Raw genomic sequence first — 18,448 nt, 5'->3', positions numbered from 1 at the left:
TCGACTGTGTTCTTGTAGCGTCCTTGTCATTGATTTACAAACCTCCCTATTCATTTGGCTTTTTTCATGTGTCTCGTGAGATAATCCTCGCAATAGTCATTTTACGCAGCTGTTGGAGACGCGTGCTTTTATGCCCCCTACAATGTCAGCTGACCCATTCGGATTTTGGAACAATACGCCAGGTATAGTTATTGCAAAGGCTGCCTCTTAACCACGGTTGCCAGCTCCTGTCTTCAAGGGACCCAACCGCACCATGTTTCCAAGATCATCATTGACTGGCTAAATAACAAATGTTGTAGCACAAGATCAATTTGCTAATTGATCTTGTGCAGATACTCAACACCTTAGGTCCTCAAACTCTCAAGGACTATAGTTGGAAACCTCCTGCACTTAACCTTTATTTGGGAATCCCAATACTTTAATGTTTCCTGATTATTTCCAAATGTTCATCTTTGCTCTTGCCTCACTGCAGGATCATGTGTGCCCAGCTACAATGTGGGCATCAAATCTCAAACAGTCTGACAATATCTGAAGATGCTTGGCTTTATTTAATGTCTTAATCCTCTGCTCCTTATATATGTTCCTCAGAACAAATACAATCTTTTCCCAAAGGTTCCATGAGTGGAATGGCACACAGTGAAAGGTTGCAATGTTCAAGCACTCATATTTCTGGGACTAGACTGCTCAGTGCTGGTCGTGAAGGGGATAAAGAGGACTGGTCCTGCCCTATATCTCTGAAAGACAAAATTGCTGCCATTGGCCAGGGAGAAGAGAACATTTTAATTTTCCCATTCTTTAAAAAAGAAAAAAAGACATGTTGTATATTTCTTTGAATCATTTTAGACCTATTGCCAACTCATCTTGGATGCACAGATTATGTAGAAAATTGTCAGCATACAACTATAGGACTTCATTGGACACAATAAAGTTCTGGATCTCCCTCACTCTGGCTTGTGTCCCAGCACGGCACAGCATCTGCTCTAGTCGCAGTTTAGGACAAAATTCTCTCTAACGCAGACAGAGGTCATTTTTCAATGCCGATTATGCTTGACCTATCAGCTGCGTTTGGTATGGTGAACCATGCCACCTTACTGTCAACATTCAAAAACTTGATGGTGATGAATAATCGTACCCTTGGTTGGTTTGAGGGTGTTCTCACTGACTTAGTCAGACATGTAAGAGCGCATGTTCACCATTTCCACTATCGGGCTACATTGTGGTGTTCCCCAGGGTTCTCCGTTGTCCCCCTTCATGTTCAGTATCTATTTCACCCATGATGAGCATTCTTCATACATTTCAGCCACAGTAGCATTCATGTGCAGATCACACTCAAATCTTTGTTTCTGGTTCTTTTGAAACCTCTCACCCTCTGGTGGAAGCTATTTTTTAATGGTCTTGAATGGCTGACGTGGAATGGTCTGCCACTGAACTGTCCACTAAGACTGAGATCCTCATGCGAGGCCCGAGGCATATGCTCAAAGATCCTCTGCAGATTCCCACCCCTCCTCAGCCTTTTGGCTCCTAATTCGTATGCATCTAAGGTTGGAAACCTGGGGATCGTCTGGGAGTCTAACCTCTCGCTGACCACTCAGATAGATAAAGACTCTAGAGCAGCTTTCTATTGCCTCCGGCTCCTGAAACGCACCCTACCATTCATTTCCCAATGATGATCATCCTGCTTTGGCTAGAACGCTAATAAATTAACTCTTTGATTATGGCAATACACTCTATGCAGGTATATAAATTCCAGCAGTTTCAAAACGCTGATGTGTGCCTCATTTTCCGGCTTCAAAAATCCTCTATTTCTTCCTATCCAAGTGTACTCTATTAGCTCCCTATATCTCAAAGAATTTGCTTTAAAATGCGTTGCTTGGTCTTTAAATGCAAACATGACTTGGCAACCCCTCTCCTGGCCTTTCTTTTGAACTGGCACCAGCCATCCCGATGTGTTAAATTTGCTAATGGTAAACTGTTGGTTATTCCACACTCACGCTGCCTCTTTACAGCCGCTGTTGGACGAAGACTATGGAATGATCTGCCCCTCGACATATGTATGGCAGGCTCCCTTGATATATTTCCCAAAAAAAGTAAAACTCAATTGTTCCATTGAACTCTAATTTTTCCCTATCTCTTGATAATCCACCTTACTGATTAACATCTGTGACTCGATAACAGGTTTCCTGTTGGGTTCCTTGCCCCAAACATCACGTACAGCTAAATGGTGACCCCCCAGGTGACCTAAATCCTCAAACGCGCTAGATTTGATTGAGTAATTGGTCATTCCTTTAATGGGGTAACTAGGAGTGTCCCTATTCTGGATACTCCTTAATAATAACTGTGAGGAGGAGCAGTGGTATGCACTTTGCATGTTCATTCTTTCTGCGTACCAAGAACAATTGGATTTCTCTTTGTGATGGGTTTGATGTTCCTTTGTTTATGCCCCCATATTTCTAAAATATTTTCAGTGTGAATTGAGTTTCTCCTTTTGCCAATGGTGATGGCAAGCATGAACTTTGACTATCAGGATTTCTACCCATTCATGTTAGGAGTTAATGCCAACTCTTAAAGCTTTGTCCCCTCTGTGAAGGACGCAGGGTGGTTTTCTTAGTGAATGTTCTGCAAGTGTGTTACAGCATAAGTTTGGTAAATCTAAGAAGGTTGGCGTTGCTGTAAACCTAAGCTACTCCATCTGCTAAGACATTTCTGAAAATGAAGGGGAAGACTTTGGCAGTCTTGAAGATCACCTTAAATGGAGAACCTTTAGTGAAGCCAGTGTGAGATTGTGTCCAGAAGAAGCTGGGGAACTCTTCCCCAGAACTGACTCCCTGATGTGTCAGTAGTTGGGAAGCAGCTAATGGCATGGTTATTACAGCATTAAGTTTGGACGTGTCTAACTGCTGAACATAATCATCTCACATATAATGATTCCAATAATGTAGGTTTTCAGGACTAGCTTGAACAATTCCTAGAGCAGGACATTGCTTAAATCCGTGCATTTCGAAAAACTGTGCTTTTAACAGTGCTCGTTGGTATTGGCTTGGAAACAATGTCTCATTGGACACCACAACAAGGCACCATGTTAGAAATCTTCACCTGCACCCTTGTGGTTTCTAAAGTTCTACTGGTGGGGGGGGGCAATGATTAGTATACATATGATCCTCGGATGCGTTTTTGATTTGCTGCAAATGCACTATAGTTCAATAAATCTCTCTCCGCCCAGAGGAATGGTGGGTGAAACGAGCCAGCAGCAAGCATGTGAACAATATCCTGCGGTCTGTTTATGCACAAGAGCAATCTGTGCTGTCATCTTGCCACGAATATTCCGATTTAGTGCATGCCTGCTCTCTAAGCAATATAGAGCTGAGCAGCAGCACAAAGAGCAATTACTATTGGCAGATTTTCAGAATGCCTGAAAGGAATTGGAAGTGTGGTAACATCCTCGTACTTTACCCTGACATATTACCAGTGGGTTTTTAGAATACAGAAACTCTGCTGAAAGGAGGAACACATGCATGTCTATAAATGTTGTTCAACATGCCTGGGACTCCAGCAAATTATTGTAAAGGCATTACCTCTGGTGTTCACTTCCTCAAGCTGCAAGGAACTAGGTATACTTTCATTTTATGATCACATGTTCTGTAGAGCTACTCAAATGATAAACCTATTAAACATTACAAAAAGCTAAAATACCGGCAAACATTACCCAAAGTTTAATGTGCTTTGACTAGGAGATTGAGGAGACTGTTGCAACAATTGTAATGCCGCCAAGACCCAGACCACTGTGTAATTTATAGTGTGCACCAGAGAAGGCAGCACATTAATTCTAAGTTAAAGGATGTCTAAAGCGGTCATTCATTCAAGGAGTGTAATGTAGCTTTTCAAGCTTCCACCTCATAGTTCTACTCTAGGCCAGTTGATACGTTTGTAGAGTTAAAAGTAAGATACATTTTTAAGGTTTTTCAACGTGATCCTTCTGAGCCCAAACTAACATAAATTCAGATAGAACTTGTAAACCTTTTGGACGAAGAGTTTCAGTTTATCTTGGAATTCTGGCACGAGAATCTTGAATGAGAGTAGACTTTGCTATGGAAGAAGTCCTTGAATTCCTTGTACACCAACTTGAACTAATGTCCTTGTGATATGCGGAGAGGCAACTGTGGAGGACTTAATGTTATAGTGCCCTGTACCAATCGCACTGATCGACCATTCCTACAGAGAAAGCAGTATCATTACTGTCTAGGTCCTAACTGGAAAGAGCTATTGGTAGAAGCAGATGTTGTTTCCATGGAAGACTCTTGTCATAGAGAAATGTCACAATCGCATCAGTGGAAAAGTGGCATTTCCTGGGGTTACATATAGGGAGTTCACTTCAGATTTTTAGTGTCCTCCTCTTTGAACTTGGTATTTATTGGAATTTGAGAATGGTTTTATTTAGCATGATTAACTTTTTGCTGGATATGTAGAAGCATAGGATGTCTGGGCCACACCTCCAATTACTCCTAGGAACAGTGATTGTTTGATGCTGCTTAGAGTTATCGTAATGAATATCAGTGACCTATTTAAATTTCAAGAGGTGCAAAATATGCTTTATATTGGCAGTATTTTAAAGACGAGATGGTCCTGGCTAGGAAAATAGTATCCTCAAAGTCACCAGCACTAATCTCAACAGAGGAGAAAATCCTTGGAATGAGATTACCAGAAGAAGCATTTTGTTGTTTACATGGTTGGTGTTACTGCTGTACTTCTGTGATTCTCAAGGAAGTCCCAAGTAAAGATGATGAATCGGCACTCTGTATGTTTTTTTCTTTTTTAACATGGCACTGCCTATATCCAGGAAACATAGAGTTAATGCCTAGAACCAATGGCTTGGCACTGAGGCTTTTCATTGGATGTCCTTTGAACTCTACCTATCTAATCAAGGTTAGTTTTATTTCAAGCTCATCTGATGAACTTTCTTTATCCTGATTCTGCTCACGTTCACCACAAACTGGTCGTGACCACTTCCAATCTTGCACTCTGTTCCTGAGGTCTTGTCTCTTGCAAAGCATGCCTTGGCTACCGGATGCTCATGCTGTCCCCGGTTTAGGGTCGCCTTCCATTATCTCATTGATATCAAAGCATAACCACTGAAAACATCCTATCAACTTTGCTATTCGTCTGTGTTCCAAAAAACCTTGTATTTAATGGTTGGACAAATGTTCAGAAACTATACATTTATTTGTCAACCATCATGATGCATTCGGAAAAAGGAAAACCCACATCAGCACATTTTAAAAATATTTACCCTTGTAAAATCCAAACAACAATTTGGCCTGGATTACAAGGATCTCCTGTTAGACGTGTGGAGGACACGTCTCCAAGTTCACACAACCTGCCAAGGGCAAAGGGGGAAAAACGTACGACAATGATTGCATGTACAAGTACTGCCCCAGCTGCAAGTACTAGGCTCTTTGTCTGCTGGCCAAGCATTAGTAGAGTGCAGGATGAGGCTAATCTTACAGTAATGACCATACAAACGGATAACATTCTGATGAAAATCGGTTGGAGTACAAGATTTTCTGTTAATGTTTTTTCATAATTTTGTAAAATGTAAGGCAGTACACCAGAATCTTCTAATGTTACACAGTTACTCTTCCTTACCCAAAACTCTATTTTTATTCTCTACAGAAGTTTTGTTTTATTATTACATTGTGTACTCTTTTTGTTCATAATATGCTGAATACAGTAAGAAATTCTTAAGTGACTCTTCCTCTCAGAAAAGCTAGAAATTTGGATGTCAAGAGACCGCACAGCCAAACACTGGTGTGCCTCACGAGTAACGTTGGTGGAGTAGCTAACAAAATTTACTGGAACATCCAAACATTTGACTGAGTAAGAGTACAGAAGTCTTTTTTTCTTCTGTAGAGCCTCATATATCTTGACCATGTTTCACTCCAAGTAGTTTCTAGTGTCTGTTCTCCACTTCAAGAATATCTTCACCAAATTCATCCTGGCAGTTTTCAAACTTAAAAGAGGATTATTTTTTATAATATCCACGTACACCAATGAGAACTCTCTATTTTTCACTTACAGCTGAAAACACATGTGAACTAAACAAGTATTTGACTGCATGTATTACAAATTGACTTAAAAAGGGTTAAAAGGGGTTCACAAATAATGGACCTGTTTAACGAGCCCACTCTTTCGTACTGTATGTTTCCCGCCAGTAGACATCTTTAGTTATACGTGATTTTAAATTTCTGGGGGTAAGTACTGTAATTCCCTTTGTGTTTACCCGTTAAAGGACAATTGGTTTAACACAACAATCTTAGTGGCCGCAGTATCCTAAATGAACACTTATATAACTAGAGCAAGTCAAGTGTTTGTATCAAACATTGTGAAACCGTGTGTGCCTTTCTTGGTCCCTTGAGCATCAACGCCCTGCATGTAGATGTTGGTCATGAATAAGGGCCCTTTGCATGCCGCTGTTGTACGTGACATGGCCTGCTCCGCGAAGACAGACTTGTGTGTGCATTCTGCGGCAGGCACGGGCCGCACAGTGGCTCTGGTGTTGCCGCTGGCACGTTTTACTCTCCCTCACACATCTTGAGACTGTACTTACCAATGGGAATTGTTTTCTCTCTATTTTATTCTCAACCAGGAGCCCCAATCTACAGTAATCCACAACCCAGCTGATGGAAATAAGGTATTCGGAAAACATCAACTCCCATCTTGCTTTATAAATTGCACATTTCATCTAACAAGTTTAACAGATCTGGAAACGTCGATGTATAAAGAGTATTAGGGGATGTGTGTGTTGTCTGTATAATGTCGCAGCTTCCATTAACGAAACAGTGATATGCTTGGGAGGCTAGAATGATAATAAGGGTGTGTGTTCAAGGGTTCAGGGCGGTATGTTGTAAAGCCATTTCCACGTATTAATTATTTCTCGGCATGTTTGTGCACCATATTGTGGTCTGTCTTCTGCATGGACATTTTTAACTCATCCTTTAGCAAAAACATGCATCTCCTTCCAATGCTATCATTCGTGCATTTTCTTGACTGGGTGGTTTTATGTTTCGTTTTTGAATGACACTTTCCTAATGATCCTATGCACCATACTTCAACATTGTGTACTTACCTGACGCCTGAAACCAAGCAACGAATGTCATATCTTATGTGATTTGTGGTATGTCGATGGGCCTTGGAGTGGCCACAACTGAATCAGAGTATTTAATCAAGATGATGTGGTTGGGAATAACCGTGAAACAAATTATGAATTAAATATTAGCAGAATCTTTAGAATTAGCAGGGTTTCTTCAAGGTAAAAAGCAACCCGCAAACTCTTTCAGTGATTTAGGCTTGACTGTGACTTGAGGATTGTCATCAGTGAAAACGGATGAATGGTGTCACCTTGGATTTCAGCTTGCAGTTTGGCACTTTTTCCACACCGCAGATTCATAGACCTACTCGGTATGATGGGGGAGGATTCCAACAAGGTAACCTGCATAAAGCAGTGGCTCACTGACAACATAGGAAGATGGGATGTCGGTGAGATTGATGGGGTGTGCCACAAGGGTCTGCACCAGGCTCAACATTTTTACAAGCAGTGCCATTATCTGGGACCTGGAAAAATACAGGATGAATCTACATATCAGGCGCTCTAATCAGTTGAGTTGATCTATTAGAAGGCAGACTTGCACATGACAGGGTTTAGGAAAGTTGTGAGTAGTTGGAGAGTTGGTAAATTAGCATCCTTGAGCCAAGCGAGAAGCTATTTTATTAGGCATGTCAACTCTAGGAGGCTGAGTTCAAGACAGGGCCCTTGAGCTTACACAATACAGTCAGCAGATCCAACCTGCACTTCTACTACAAGGCATATTTTGCAATATTTATTTTTGCAAATACAGTTCCAGCCCAGCAGAGCAATGAATGAAAGAGTCCCAGTCAGTAATAACTCTAATAGCAGCACTCCTCTGAGGTGCCTGTGTACAGGCACAACCAATTCACACGCATTGTCCCCAGTAATATTGGCTGTGTCTAATATTCCCTGAGAGTGGTCAAGATGAGACTACTGATGACCATGTGGATATATATTAGAAGATTATGCTCTGGGGAAAGATCTGCCCCTCCTGAGGCTTCAGATACAGCTCATGTCTTGTGAGAGAAGATCGAATGCTTGGGCGCTTACTTTTGGAAAGACATTACTTCTGTGACAAAACTGTGGAATTCAATATTTGGGTAAGAAGATGTGAAGGTGTGAAGGTTTCTGAAGTTCTGCATTTGTAAATCCCAGTGCAATCTGTGGACGTGCCTGACTTCCTGGCTCCTATTTCATGGAAGATCTTTGTTTTTTCCTGGTCTTGAAAACTCAGAGCACGGCTTAACAGGTGCACTCTTGCTTGGGCAGCTAATTCTGCATCAAATCTATATAAAGGTAAGCAGGCCAGATGCATTGCTACATAATGGAAACCTCATAACATACCATGGACAGAACGCAGTACTCTTCACGTTACTCATAGGTAGGTTCCCTGCCACCTGGGAATAGGGAAGAGGAACTGCTTCACGTAGTTCATATAGATGTTTTGCTTAAGTCTCAGGTGGCCATGTGGCATGCTTGAGTGCATGGCTATGTGGCCATGCCCCTTTCTATGAACTGGCACCCAACCTTGCTAATTCCCCTTTTCCACCATGTTTTGACTATCAGAGAATGCTGTACTCATGCAGTTCCATCCTGGTGTATACTTTTTTTCTATCTACTTTTGGACCCCCTTTTACAGGTTTTACTTCTGTTCCAATGCTCATCAGTTCAAATTATAGGTTTTGCTCTGCAAGCTACTTGCAGCGGCACTCCAATACAATTGTGAACCTTGCCAGTGGAACATAGTCCAGAGTATACCTTTGATCTTCGTGCAAGCATTTAATCTAGGTCGTTCATTCATGTCTAAAGCCTCATTGGATGGGAGGATCCTGTTCAGAAGAAGATGTGTGACCTGCGTTTGAAGAAAAGCTGCAGTGAGATCAACACAGGGCAATAATCAGTGGAGCCACAAAGCGGACCACTGTGCCCTCGGTGTCATCTTGCACTATGGGCATTGTGGTCTCGTCAAACATGTGGATGTCATGTGCACACCCTGGCACAGTGAAGTGTTGATTTGCACAAACATTTTTCCTTTGGGGCGCAGCAACCTTTTACAGCAAGTTCTCCAGCATGGGGTCTGGCATGGATTCACATGCTCATGAATATTCCCCGTCGTCAAGCCAGGAATCCTTGGTAAAGAAAAAATCAGTATCAGTTTCGTTTCTGATCTGTCTTTCTCAGTAGTAACCAATCACTGGTCTCTGGGTCATACTGCCTCCAGCCAATGACTGCCCTCTCCCTAAGCCCCGCCTCTGGCAGCCATCTTCAGATTTTTACCATACGCTCAATTGTTGGGAGTCCTCGTGTTTAGCTCTCGAGCTTTTGCTGCGTTTTCGCGCTTTTTCAAAGAGAATTTCTAATTTTTCGGTCAAATAGAGCCTCAAGCTCCACCGTCTCTACATCCGATTAACGGGGATCCATGTCGGATTTTTCTACGCCCCTCAAGGGTGAAGATTTTCTCGAGTTACGCTTCTTGGAGGAATCCAGAAGTTTCTGCAGCCTACCCGAACAGGGCCCGGGAGAAAGGAAGCTCAACGCCCGGAAAGCTGTTCAGAGTTTGCCCTGGATGCCAGCTGCAGAATGTGTTCAAGGAGGATGAGCACTCAATGTCTCTACTGCCTTCATGAGGAGAAAACGCACGTGGAGAAGGACTGTGCGTTTTGCAGGAACATGTCGGAACGGACCATCAAGGACCGACACCTTCGGCTCTCCAACTGGCTGGAAGGAAAGAGCCCGTCAGGTGAGAAGAAGAAGTAGTCAGAGCGGTCTTCTAAGTCCTGTGGGGGCGCCCCGGCGACGGGGGCCCAACAGAAGGCAAAGCACCGCGAATCCGCGGGCACTGGGAGCGCCGAACGGTTGGGCTCCTCGGCTGCCAGGCAGGGCGCACCCTCTCCAGTGCCATCAACCACGATCCAACGCTCTGGCTCAGGGAAGAGGAAGGCCAAGAACCCGGCAAAGCTTCTGGAGAGGCCCGGTCAAGCTCGAAGGATCCGGCCGAGGGGGAGCGAGGTGGTGACCCTCCCCCCAAGGTGAAGGCCACTGGCCCACACAAGGTAGTAAAGGCCTTGATTTACCAGCCAAGGCCTCTATCGAGGAAGTTGTGGCGGCCCTGGGGCATCCTGTGGAGGCTACACCAGTGGAGGTGACCTCGGGGCCCAGAGCCTCCCTGCCTGCGCGGAGGGAAGCCTCTTTCAGACCCATCGAAAAGACCCCCGTGAAGACCCCGGCGGAAAAAGAGGGGGGGTGGTGGCCATTGTGGACACAGACACAGCATCCGAGGAGGAGCTGGTAGAAGTATTAGAGGGCCTCGACGAGGGCGTCGAAGAGGCCCGTCCCTACGGGAGGGATCCCGAAAAAGGTGACGACGAGAGTGATGGCGGCACCGGCGAGGGCCTAGTCACCCGTCGCTTCCGGAGCCGCAGGATAACTCGGCGGCCATTTTGTTGGTGATACAATCCTTATGTTCGGAGATAAGGACGAGATTGCCCTTACCACCGATGGAGGAGCCAGAACCAGGGCCGGCGGGAAGCCTCCCGAACAAGAGAAGACGGATCCATCCAGCCCCGCCATTTCAGCCCTCGCGGCCTGCTCAGCCTTTACCCACATCCTCCGCCCCTGGGGATGACATGGGAACGGACACGGCCACGACGGGTACCGATGGCAGTGACGACGGGACAGAGCTCCCATCGCCCGCAGCCCGGGCAACCCCGCCCGATTTGATCGGATCTTTCCATGCAATGATCGCTAGGGCATCCAAGCATTTTCAGCTCTGCCCCGAAGAGAAGAAGAAGAAGAAGGTTTCCTTTACCAAGACACGAGGCCAAGAGGAAGACAGTCCTCGCCGTGCCTCTGCTGGATGACATCTGGGTCGAGGGTCTCACCCTTCTCAAGAACCTGTCTACAATGCCTGCCAAGAGGGATTAGTACAAGAAGTACCGGGTCCCTGACGCGGCCCCTTTGTGCCTTGGGGCACAACCGACCCCTGACTCGGTCGTCTCAGCAGCAGCCAAGAAGAAAGCGGGGGGGCATCGGCCTCAACGTCAACTTCCCCACCGGACGGCGAAGGAAAGAAGCTGGACGCAATGGGACGATGAGTTATCTCATTGGCGGCAACAACGATTAAGGCGGCCAACGCCCTCGCGATCGTGGCCCACTACGACAAGGAGTTATGGTACAAGACCGCCCCCCTGTTGGACTTCCTACCGGATGACAAGAGGGCCGAGGCCCTTGAGATCTTGCAAGAAGGTGAAGTGGCGTCCGACCACGCCATTACGGTGGCAACGGACATTGCCAACACCGGTTTCCGACAGCTAGGCAACGGCGTTTGCCTTAGACGAGGGTGGCTCAAGGCGACGGATTTCCGCCAGGACGTACAAGCCAAGGTTTTGGACATGCAGTTCGACGGGAACAATCTGTTTGGGAAAACAGTGGATGGGTCCCTCCAAGCCATCAAGGCAGACACAGAGACAGCTAAGGCCCTAGGCGTTCTCCGGCAACGAAGGCCATCCTTTCGGAGCACTGGAGGCAAGCAGGGTGCCTCCAAGGGATTCGGCGGTGGCTCCTCTACGTACTGCCAAGCGGCCCGTTGCTCGTCGCAGGAAGCCTATAGAGGACGAGGCACGTCGGGTGGACCCCGCCGTCGTCACCAGGGAGGCCAAGGCGGCACGGGTCCTCCAAGCAAGATTCAACCGACAGCCGTGTCGGGCCCCAACCGAAGCACCCCGGTGGGAGGCCGGTTGGTGAAGTCAGCGTGTGGGAGTCCATCTCCACCGACCGTTGTGTGCTGAACGCCCTGGCCCAGGGGCACGCCCTTGAATTTCTAAAAAAGTGCCCCCGCATTCCACCCGTGGCCAGGAAAGAAAATCACATCCCTCAACTGCTTTTGGAGGTAAGGGCGATGCTCAAAAGAGGTGCCATCGAGCTCCTCCCGAAGAGGTTCCGGGGCTCCGGAGTATACTCAAGGTACTTCCTCGTGAAAAAGAAGACCGGAGGATGGCGCCCCATCCTGGACCTGCGACGACTGAACAAGTACATCAAGGCACAGAAGTTCCGGATGGTCACCCTCCAGCACGTGCTGGGACAGCTGGAGGAGGGCGATATCCTGTGTCGTTGGATTTGGAGGATGCATACTTCCACATCCCTATTCTAAAAGGACACCAAAAGTTCCTCAGGTTCGTGGTCCAAGGACGGCACTACCAGTTCAAGGCCCTCCCGTTCGGATTGAAGTCGGCACCCAGGGTGTTCACCAAGTGCCTCGCACCGGTGGCGGCGCGGCTGCGCCTGCAGGGGATCTATGTCTACCCGTAGCTGGACGACTGGCTCATCCGAGCAAGGACAAGGGAGCTTGCTGTAGATCACACAGCGAAGACCGGGCATTCTCCATCAACTTTCCCAAATCCCACCTGGTCCCGTCGCAAGTCGCACTGTTTCTGGGAGCCAAGCTCGACACGGTGGCGCGTCTGCGTCTGGCCTCGCCGTCGGAGGGAAGGACGAAGACCATCCTGGGCAAGGTGCAGCAACTGCTGGCCACGGACGTGGCCCGTGTGAGGTCCATCAAGTCCCTCCTCGGGATGATGTCCTCCTGCATAAATCTCGTGCGCCTGTGCAGGCTTCGGATGCGCCCTCTGCAAGAGTTCCTCGACGCCTGCTGGATCCAAGTGATGGGCAGCTTCGAGGACAGGATCCCGCTCAACGAGACCTTCCGATGGTGGGGCACCCACGCTCATCTGACGGCAGGCACAGACTTTCAGACCCCATCCTACCAGACAACAGTGACGACAGAGCGAACTTCACACGAGAGGCCTTTGGGTCCCGGAAGAGAAACTGCTCCACATCAACATCCTGGAGCTCCGTCTAGTGTTCTGGGCCCTCAGGTCCTTTCTCCCGTCCCTCAAGGGCAAGGTGGTGAGAATCTTCACCGACAACACCACCACGATGTTCTACATCCGGAAGCAGGGAGGAACCAGATCCCCAGCCCTCTCCAAGGAAGCCCGGGATCTGTGGCATTGGGCCGTCGCCCAAGGGATGTTTCTAGTGCCCTTTCATGTGGCAGGGATAAAGAACACCATCGCCGACTCACTCATCAGGGAGCTGCGCTCGTGCCACAAGTGTGAACTACGTCGGGATCAAGTGGATCGACTCTTCCGGCGATGGGGAAAACCGCAGATTGACCTGTTCGCGACGGCCATGAACTCCAAGTGCCAGAGGTTCGCCAGCAGGTTTCCCCGGCCAAGTTGCATGGGCGATGCCTTCTCGTTCCCCTGGGACGGCCTGTTCCTATATGCGTTCCCTCCGTTGCCGTTGCTGCTCCGACTCGTCAACCAGCTCAAGAGGTCCCGGTGCAGGATGATCCTCGTCGCACTGGCGGGACCGAGGCAGATCTGGTTCCCGGACCTTCTGGACTTGTCAGCGTCCCCACTAGTCAATCTGCCGACGGACGTGGATCTTCTCTCCAGAGAAGGAGGCGCCATACTTCATCATGACCCGGAATCGCTGAACTTGCAGGCCTGGCTCCTGCAGCACTAGAATTTGGAGGGTACGACATCCCGGCTGACTGCAGAGAGGTCCTTGCAAAAGCCAGGGCGTCCTCAACTCTCAAGTGCTATGGACATAAGTGGAAGAGGTTCTCTGTCTGGCGCCGTGCACAGAAGATTAACCCTCTCCGGATTACGGCCCCTCAAGTGCTGCCATACCTACTGTCGCTGGCTCACACCTCCATCAAGATACATCTGGCTGCGATCTCCAGATACACCAGAACCACATGACGGGCGTCTTTGTGGTCCCATCGCCTGGTGAAGGAATTTATGAAGGGACTGTTACAATTGTTCCCGCCGGTGAAGGCCTCTGCCCCGGCGTGGGAGCTCAACGTGGTGCTGACCAGGCTCATGGGGGCGCCATTCGAGCCCCTGCATTCGGCACCATTGAAGTTCTTGTCGTGGAAGACTGCGTTTCTTGTGGCCATCACCTCCGCACGACAAGTGGGAGAGATCCAGGCCCTATCCAGCAAGCCTCCATACTTGACTTTTCACCACACGAGGGTGGTGCTGAGGACGCACCCCTCCTTTATGCCCAAGGTGCCGTCGGACTTCCACCTCAACAAGCCCTTGGTGTTACCTGTTTTCTTCCCGTCGCCTTGGTCACCGGCCGAGAGGACTTTGCACTCGCTGGATGTGGCTAGAGCGCTGAAGTTCTACGTGGACTGCACAAAGAGTTTTCGGAAGACATCACAGCTATTTGTGAACTTTGGACCTGTGAACCAAGGGAAGGCTCTCTCAAAGGCTTCCATTTCCAGATGGCTCTCCGGCTGCATCATGCACTGTCATCGATTGGCAAACCGACCGTTGCCTGGCCGTCCGAGAGCCCAATCGACCAGAGCTATCACTGCTACCATGGCGTTCTTATCTGGTGTGCCCCTGCTGGTCATCTGCAGGGCTGTTACGTGGAGGTCGACGCACACCTTCACGAGATTCTACTGCGTCGACCGGGATTCCAGGGAGGAGTCCAGGGTCGGCCAAGCGGTGCTGTGCAACCTGTTCCCCTAAGGTGAGCCTGGTGAGGAGGTAAGAATTGCTTAATGTTGAGCCTTTGCCACCTCCCGTTGGTTGTGCATGTGTGTACAGCTATGTATTCTTATATTCATGAGCATGTGAATCCATGCCAGACCCCATGCTGGAGAAGGAACAAGTTACTTACCTGTAACTGTTGTTCTCCAGCATGGGTCTGGCATGGATTCACATGCGAACCCTCCCTCCTACCCCTCTGCGGCTCTTCATTTGGTCATACTGCCACTTTGCGTGCTACCAAATCTGAAGATGGCTGCCAGAGGCGGGGCTTAGGGAGAGGGCAGTCATTGGCTGGGGGCAGTATGACCCAGAGACCAGTGATTGGTTACTACTGAGAAAGACCGATCAGAAACGAAACTGATACTGATTTTTTCTTTACCAAGGATTCCTGGCCTGACTACGGGGAATATTCATTAGCATGTGAATCCATGCCAGACCCATGCTGGAGAACAACAGTTACAGGTAAGTAACTTGTTCCTTTTGAAACATTCCATTGAAAGGAATGGGGCATTTTACCTACTGGATTATAGGCATTTGGAGATCAAAGCTATTGCAGCATGAGGTAAGTGCAGCTCCATTCTTGAGTCCAGTAAACCATGCCGAGTATTGCACCATGTTGTTAAGCTGTTCACTTCAGCGTGCACACCACAAGACACATTCTCTTCCATCCCAGGTGAGGCTAGTGTGATGCACTAGTGGGGAGAGCAATTTTTCTCTTGTTGTCCCCAAAATGTATAAGCGCATGAAAGATGCTGTCAGGAGCTGGTCATCCAACTTGTTTTTTTGGCAAAGTCGGGCCTGCCTTTTGAGGAAGCTACCCTGTTAGCTTGCATGCTTGTGTAAAAAAAAAAAAACGAACCTGGGGCACTCCAAAGAAAAGGGCATAATATTTGGGGAAAAACTCTCCTCCTGGAGAGTGAAAACCCCTGAAAATTCCCCTCCAAGGTTGCAGTTGCCAAGGAGCTGATGGAATACTCCACTGGAACTGACTGGCAAATTGGAGGAGGCACCAGTACAAAATTAATAGGAAAAGTAGAAGAATTACAGTCCAGCAGAGCCGAAATAGCAAGGGGAACCAGGAACGGGAGATTCATGAAATAAAGATGGAGGGGAGAGGCAGAATTACACAGAGAACTAAGAGCAAAACAAACCGAGCGCATGAAAACCTACGCAATACGGTGCACTGACTCAGTGAACTACCACAGTGAAATACCGGCTGTCAGCCGCTGAGTCGTCCAAGAACCAAATTCCATCTCGGTTCCGGATAAGCCCCATCTTGGAAGGGGCTACTCTGAGACACTGTACCACCATCTTGGGATGGGATAAAGCCATGACTGCTGTGGCACATTCATTGGGTCCACCGTTGACAGATGAAAAAGTGGTACATGAATATATACCCCCCTGCAACGACCGGGGTTCCCAGGCTTCCAAGGATGGCATTGGTAAAAATCATGAATAAGGTGAGGTGCATGGACACGAACTGCTGGTTCCATCACAGGAATTATAGCTTTCCCAATCTATCGGAATAAAATGCGACCTCATAGGATATGAGTCACAAATACGCTGCACATTGTATTCCACGTGGCCCTTCCACAGGCTGGGATTTGGAGTAGTTGGATTCCTTTCTCTTGTTGGTCCACATAAGGTTTCAGCAGGGAAGTGTGGAAAACCAGATGGATGTGTCTCCAAGAATGAAGTAGTTGTAGTTGAGCGGCAACCAGAATTATTTGCTTGTTCACAGGGAATAGGCCAAAATTATTTGGTTTTATTTTAGAAGGCACCAAATGCCTGGGCAGATACTTAGCAGCAACATACCAAATCTCTTCTCTCAACGACTAGGTCTTCCGGGCGCTGGCGATCCATGATCACTTTTCTCTTCTTTTGTACACCCTCATGTTGCAAACCCCGACCAGCTGGCTCTCGTGCATCATTGTATGTGGTCTTTTACCGCTAGCACTGGTCTGTCCAATGGTGTCTGCAGAGGAAAGGATCTCTGATCATAACCATAAGTGCAATAAAAGGGACTAATCTTGATGGTACTAAGAATGGAATTGTAACAGTACTCAGCAAGAGACATGACATATTGTACCAGTTGTTAGAAGTAGCTAAGGCAAAAAAATGCAAGTATTGCTTGTGCGATGGGTTCACATGCTCCGTTTGCCCATTTGTGTGAGGGTGGCAGCCTGAAGACAGAGCTCTCTGTTTGAAGAATGCAGCCCAAGTGGTTCTAGAATTGCGAGCTGTACGGTTCCTTGTGTCAATGCGATCTGTGCAGTAGCTCATTTAATTGAAAGATGTCATTGAGAACATCTTGGCCATTTCACATGCAGGAGACTACTTTGGTAGCGCTGAAAAGCAGTCCATCTTGGCATAGTATTCCACAGTCACCATTATGGTGGTATGAGCCTTTGAGTGAAGCAAGTCTACTACAAAATCCAATTAAAGAAATGTCCATGGGGCTCGAGGAACCAGCAAGGGTTGCAGCAGCCCATAAGGCCAGTGGCATTCTGCTTTGGAACTGCCACAAACAGAACTGGGCACCACAAAATCCGTGAAATCCCTGGACAGGGAAGGCCACCAAAACTCGATTAGGTTCCTGGCGGAACACATACCTCTGTGTCCAGCAGGTTGGTTGTCACGACATAGCCACATTGCTTGTAGTTGTAGTTCTATGGTGGGAGCAAAGAGACAATTTCAGCAAAAGACAGAGGGATTCCTTCAGTACAGGATCAGTAAATTGTTGGACAAGACATCCACTGCAGAGTTCTGCAAACCAGATATATACGTGATTCGAAACGGAGCTGCTGAAAGAAAAGAAGCCTGTCAAGCCTGTCTGCTGTTCCTGCATTCCATTTGTTGTGGAAACTGGAGATTTTGATAATCTTAAAGTGTGGCTCCCAGCATTAAATGAGGATTGTTTCACGGCCAGGAGTTCCTTCTCCAGAAGGGAATAATTGTGTTCATAAGAGGACAACTCCTTGGACAAGTAAGCCATTAGATGTCCCAACCCATCATCTGCTTCAGTATATCACCTACTGCATAGTCAGAGGCTAGGTCTCGACTATGAATGGCCGGTTGGTATGAGGATGGTGAAGAACAGGTGCAGTAACAAAATGCTCCTTAAGCTTTTGAAAGGCTTCCTTGGCTGTTTGGGTCCAGGTAAATGGTTTTCCTCCATGAAGGAGATCAGTGATAGGTGAAGCCAGAGTAGAGAAATTCGGTCTGAGTTTCCAATAGAAGTTTGAAGGGCCTAGAAAGCTTTGTACTTCCTTGATCAATCTTGGTTCTGGCCATGAAGTGATGGCAGATTTCATCCTTGGGTTCATCTACATCCTGTCAGCAGAAAGGATATACCCAAAGTAGGATACCATCTCTTAGTCGAACTCGCACTTTTCTGGCTTGGTTAAAAAACTTTGTTCACATGGTCTTTTTAGAACCTCAAGCACATAAGAGGTACGTTCTTCCTTAAAATGGGGAGCAAACAAGAATGTCTTCCAGGTAGATGATGACACTGTGGAACATTACATCTTCGAAGACATGATCCATGTATCTTTGAAATATTGCTAGAGCATTAGCTAACCCAAACCTGTATACGTGGCATTTGTAATCACCGGATGGGGTCTTCTAGGCAGTCTTCTATTTGTCACCCTTCCGGGCTCTGATGAGGTGATGAGAACTGTGGCAAGTCGGAATAAAGACCTGGAGCAAAGGACATGTATGACTGTAGTTTTTATTTAAATTAAAAGAAAAAGAGACCACCAGGGGG

At 47.3% G+C, this 18,448-nt stretch overlaps 1 protein-coding gene across 25 annotated transcripts in view; it reads left to right on the top strand.

Moving 5' to 3' along the window:
- The window catches only part of CAMK2D (calcium/calmodulin dependent protein kinase II delta), a 1,139,541-nt gene that overhangs the window by 929,339 nt on the left and 191,754 nt on the right, over window positions 1–18,448 (top strand). For 19 of the 25 annotated variants that reach the window (XM_069631027.1, XM_069631047.1, XM_069631025.1 and 16 more), the window contains one exon: window positions 6,641–6,685. The exons of the other annotated variants lie outside the window; for them this stretch is intronic. In XM_069631027.1, the coding sequence (XP_069487128.1) occupies window positions 6,641–6,685 (45 nt within the window). The remainder of the gene's footprint in view (window positions 1–6,640; window positions 6,686–18,448) is intronic. 25 annotated transcript variants of the gene reach the window in all.

The sequence above is a fragment of the Ambystoma mexicanum genome, chromosome 6q, assembly GCF_040938575.1.
Source record: "Ambystoma mexicanum isolate Mex_15411 chromosome 6q, UKY_AmexF1_1, whole genome shotgun sequence".
Taxonomy (NCBI): domain Eukaryota; kingdom Metazoa; phylum Chordata; class Amphibia; order Caudata; family Ambystomatidae; genus Ambystoma; species Ambystoma mexicanum.
This window is presented reverse-complemented; position numbering and strand designations above follow the sequence as displayed.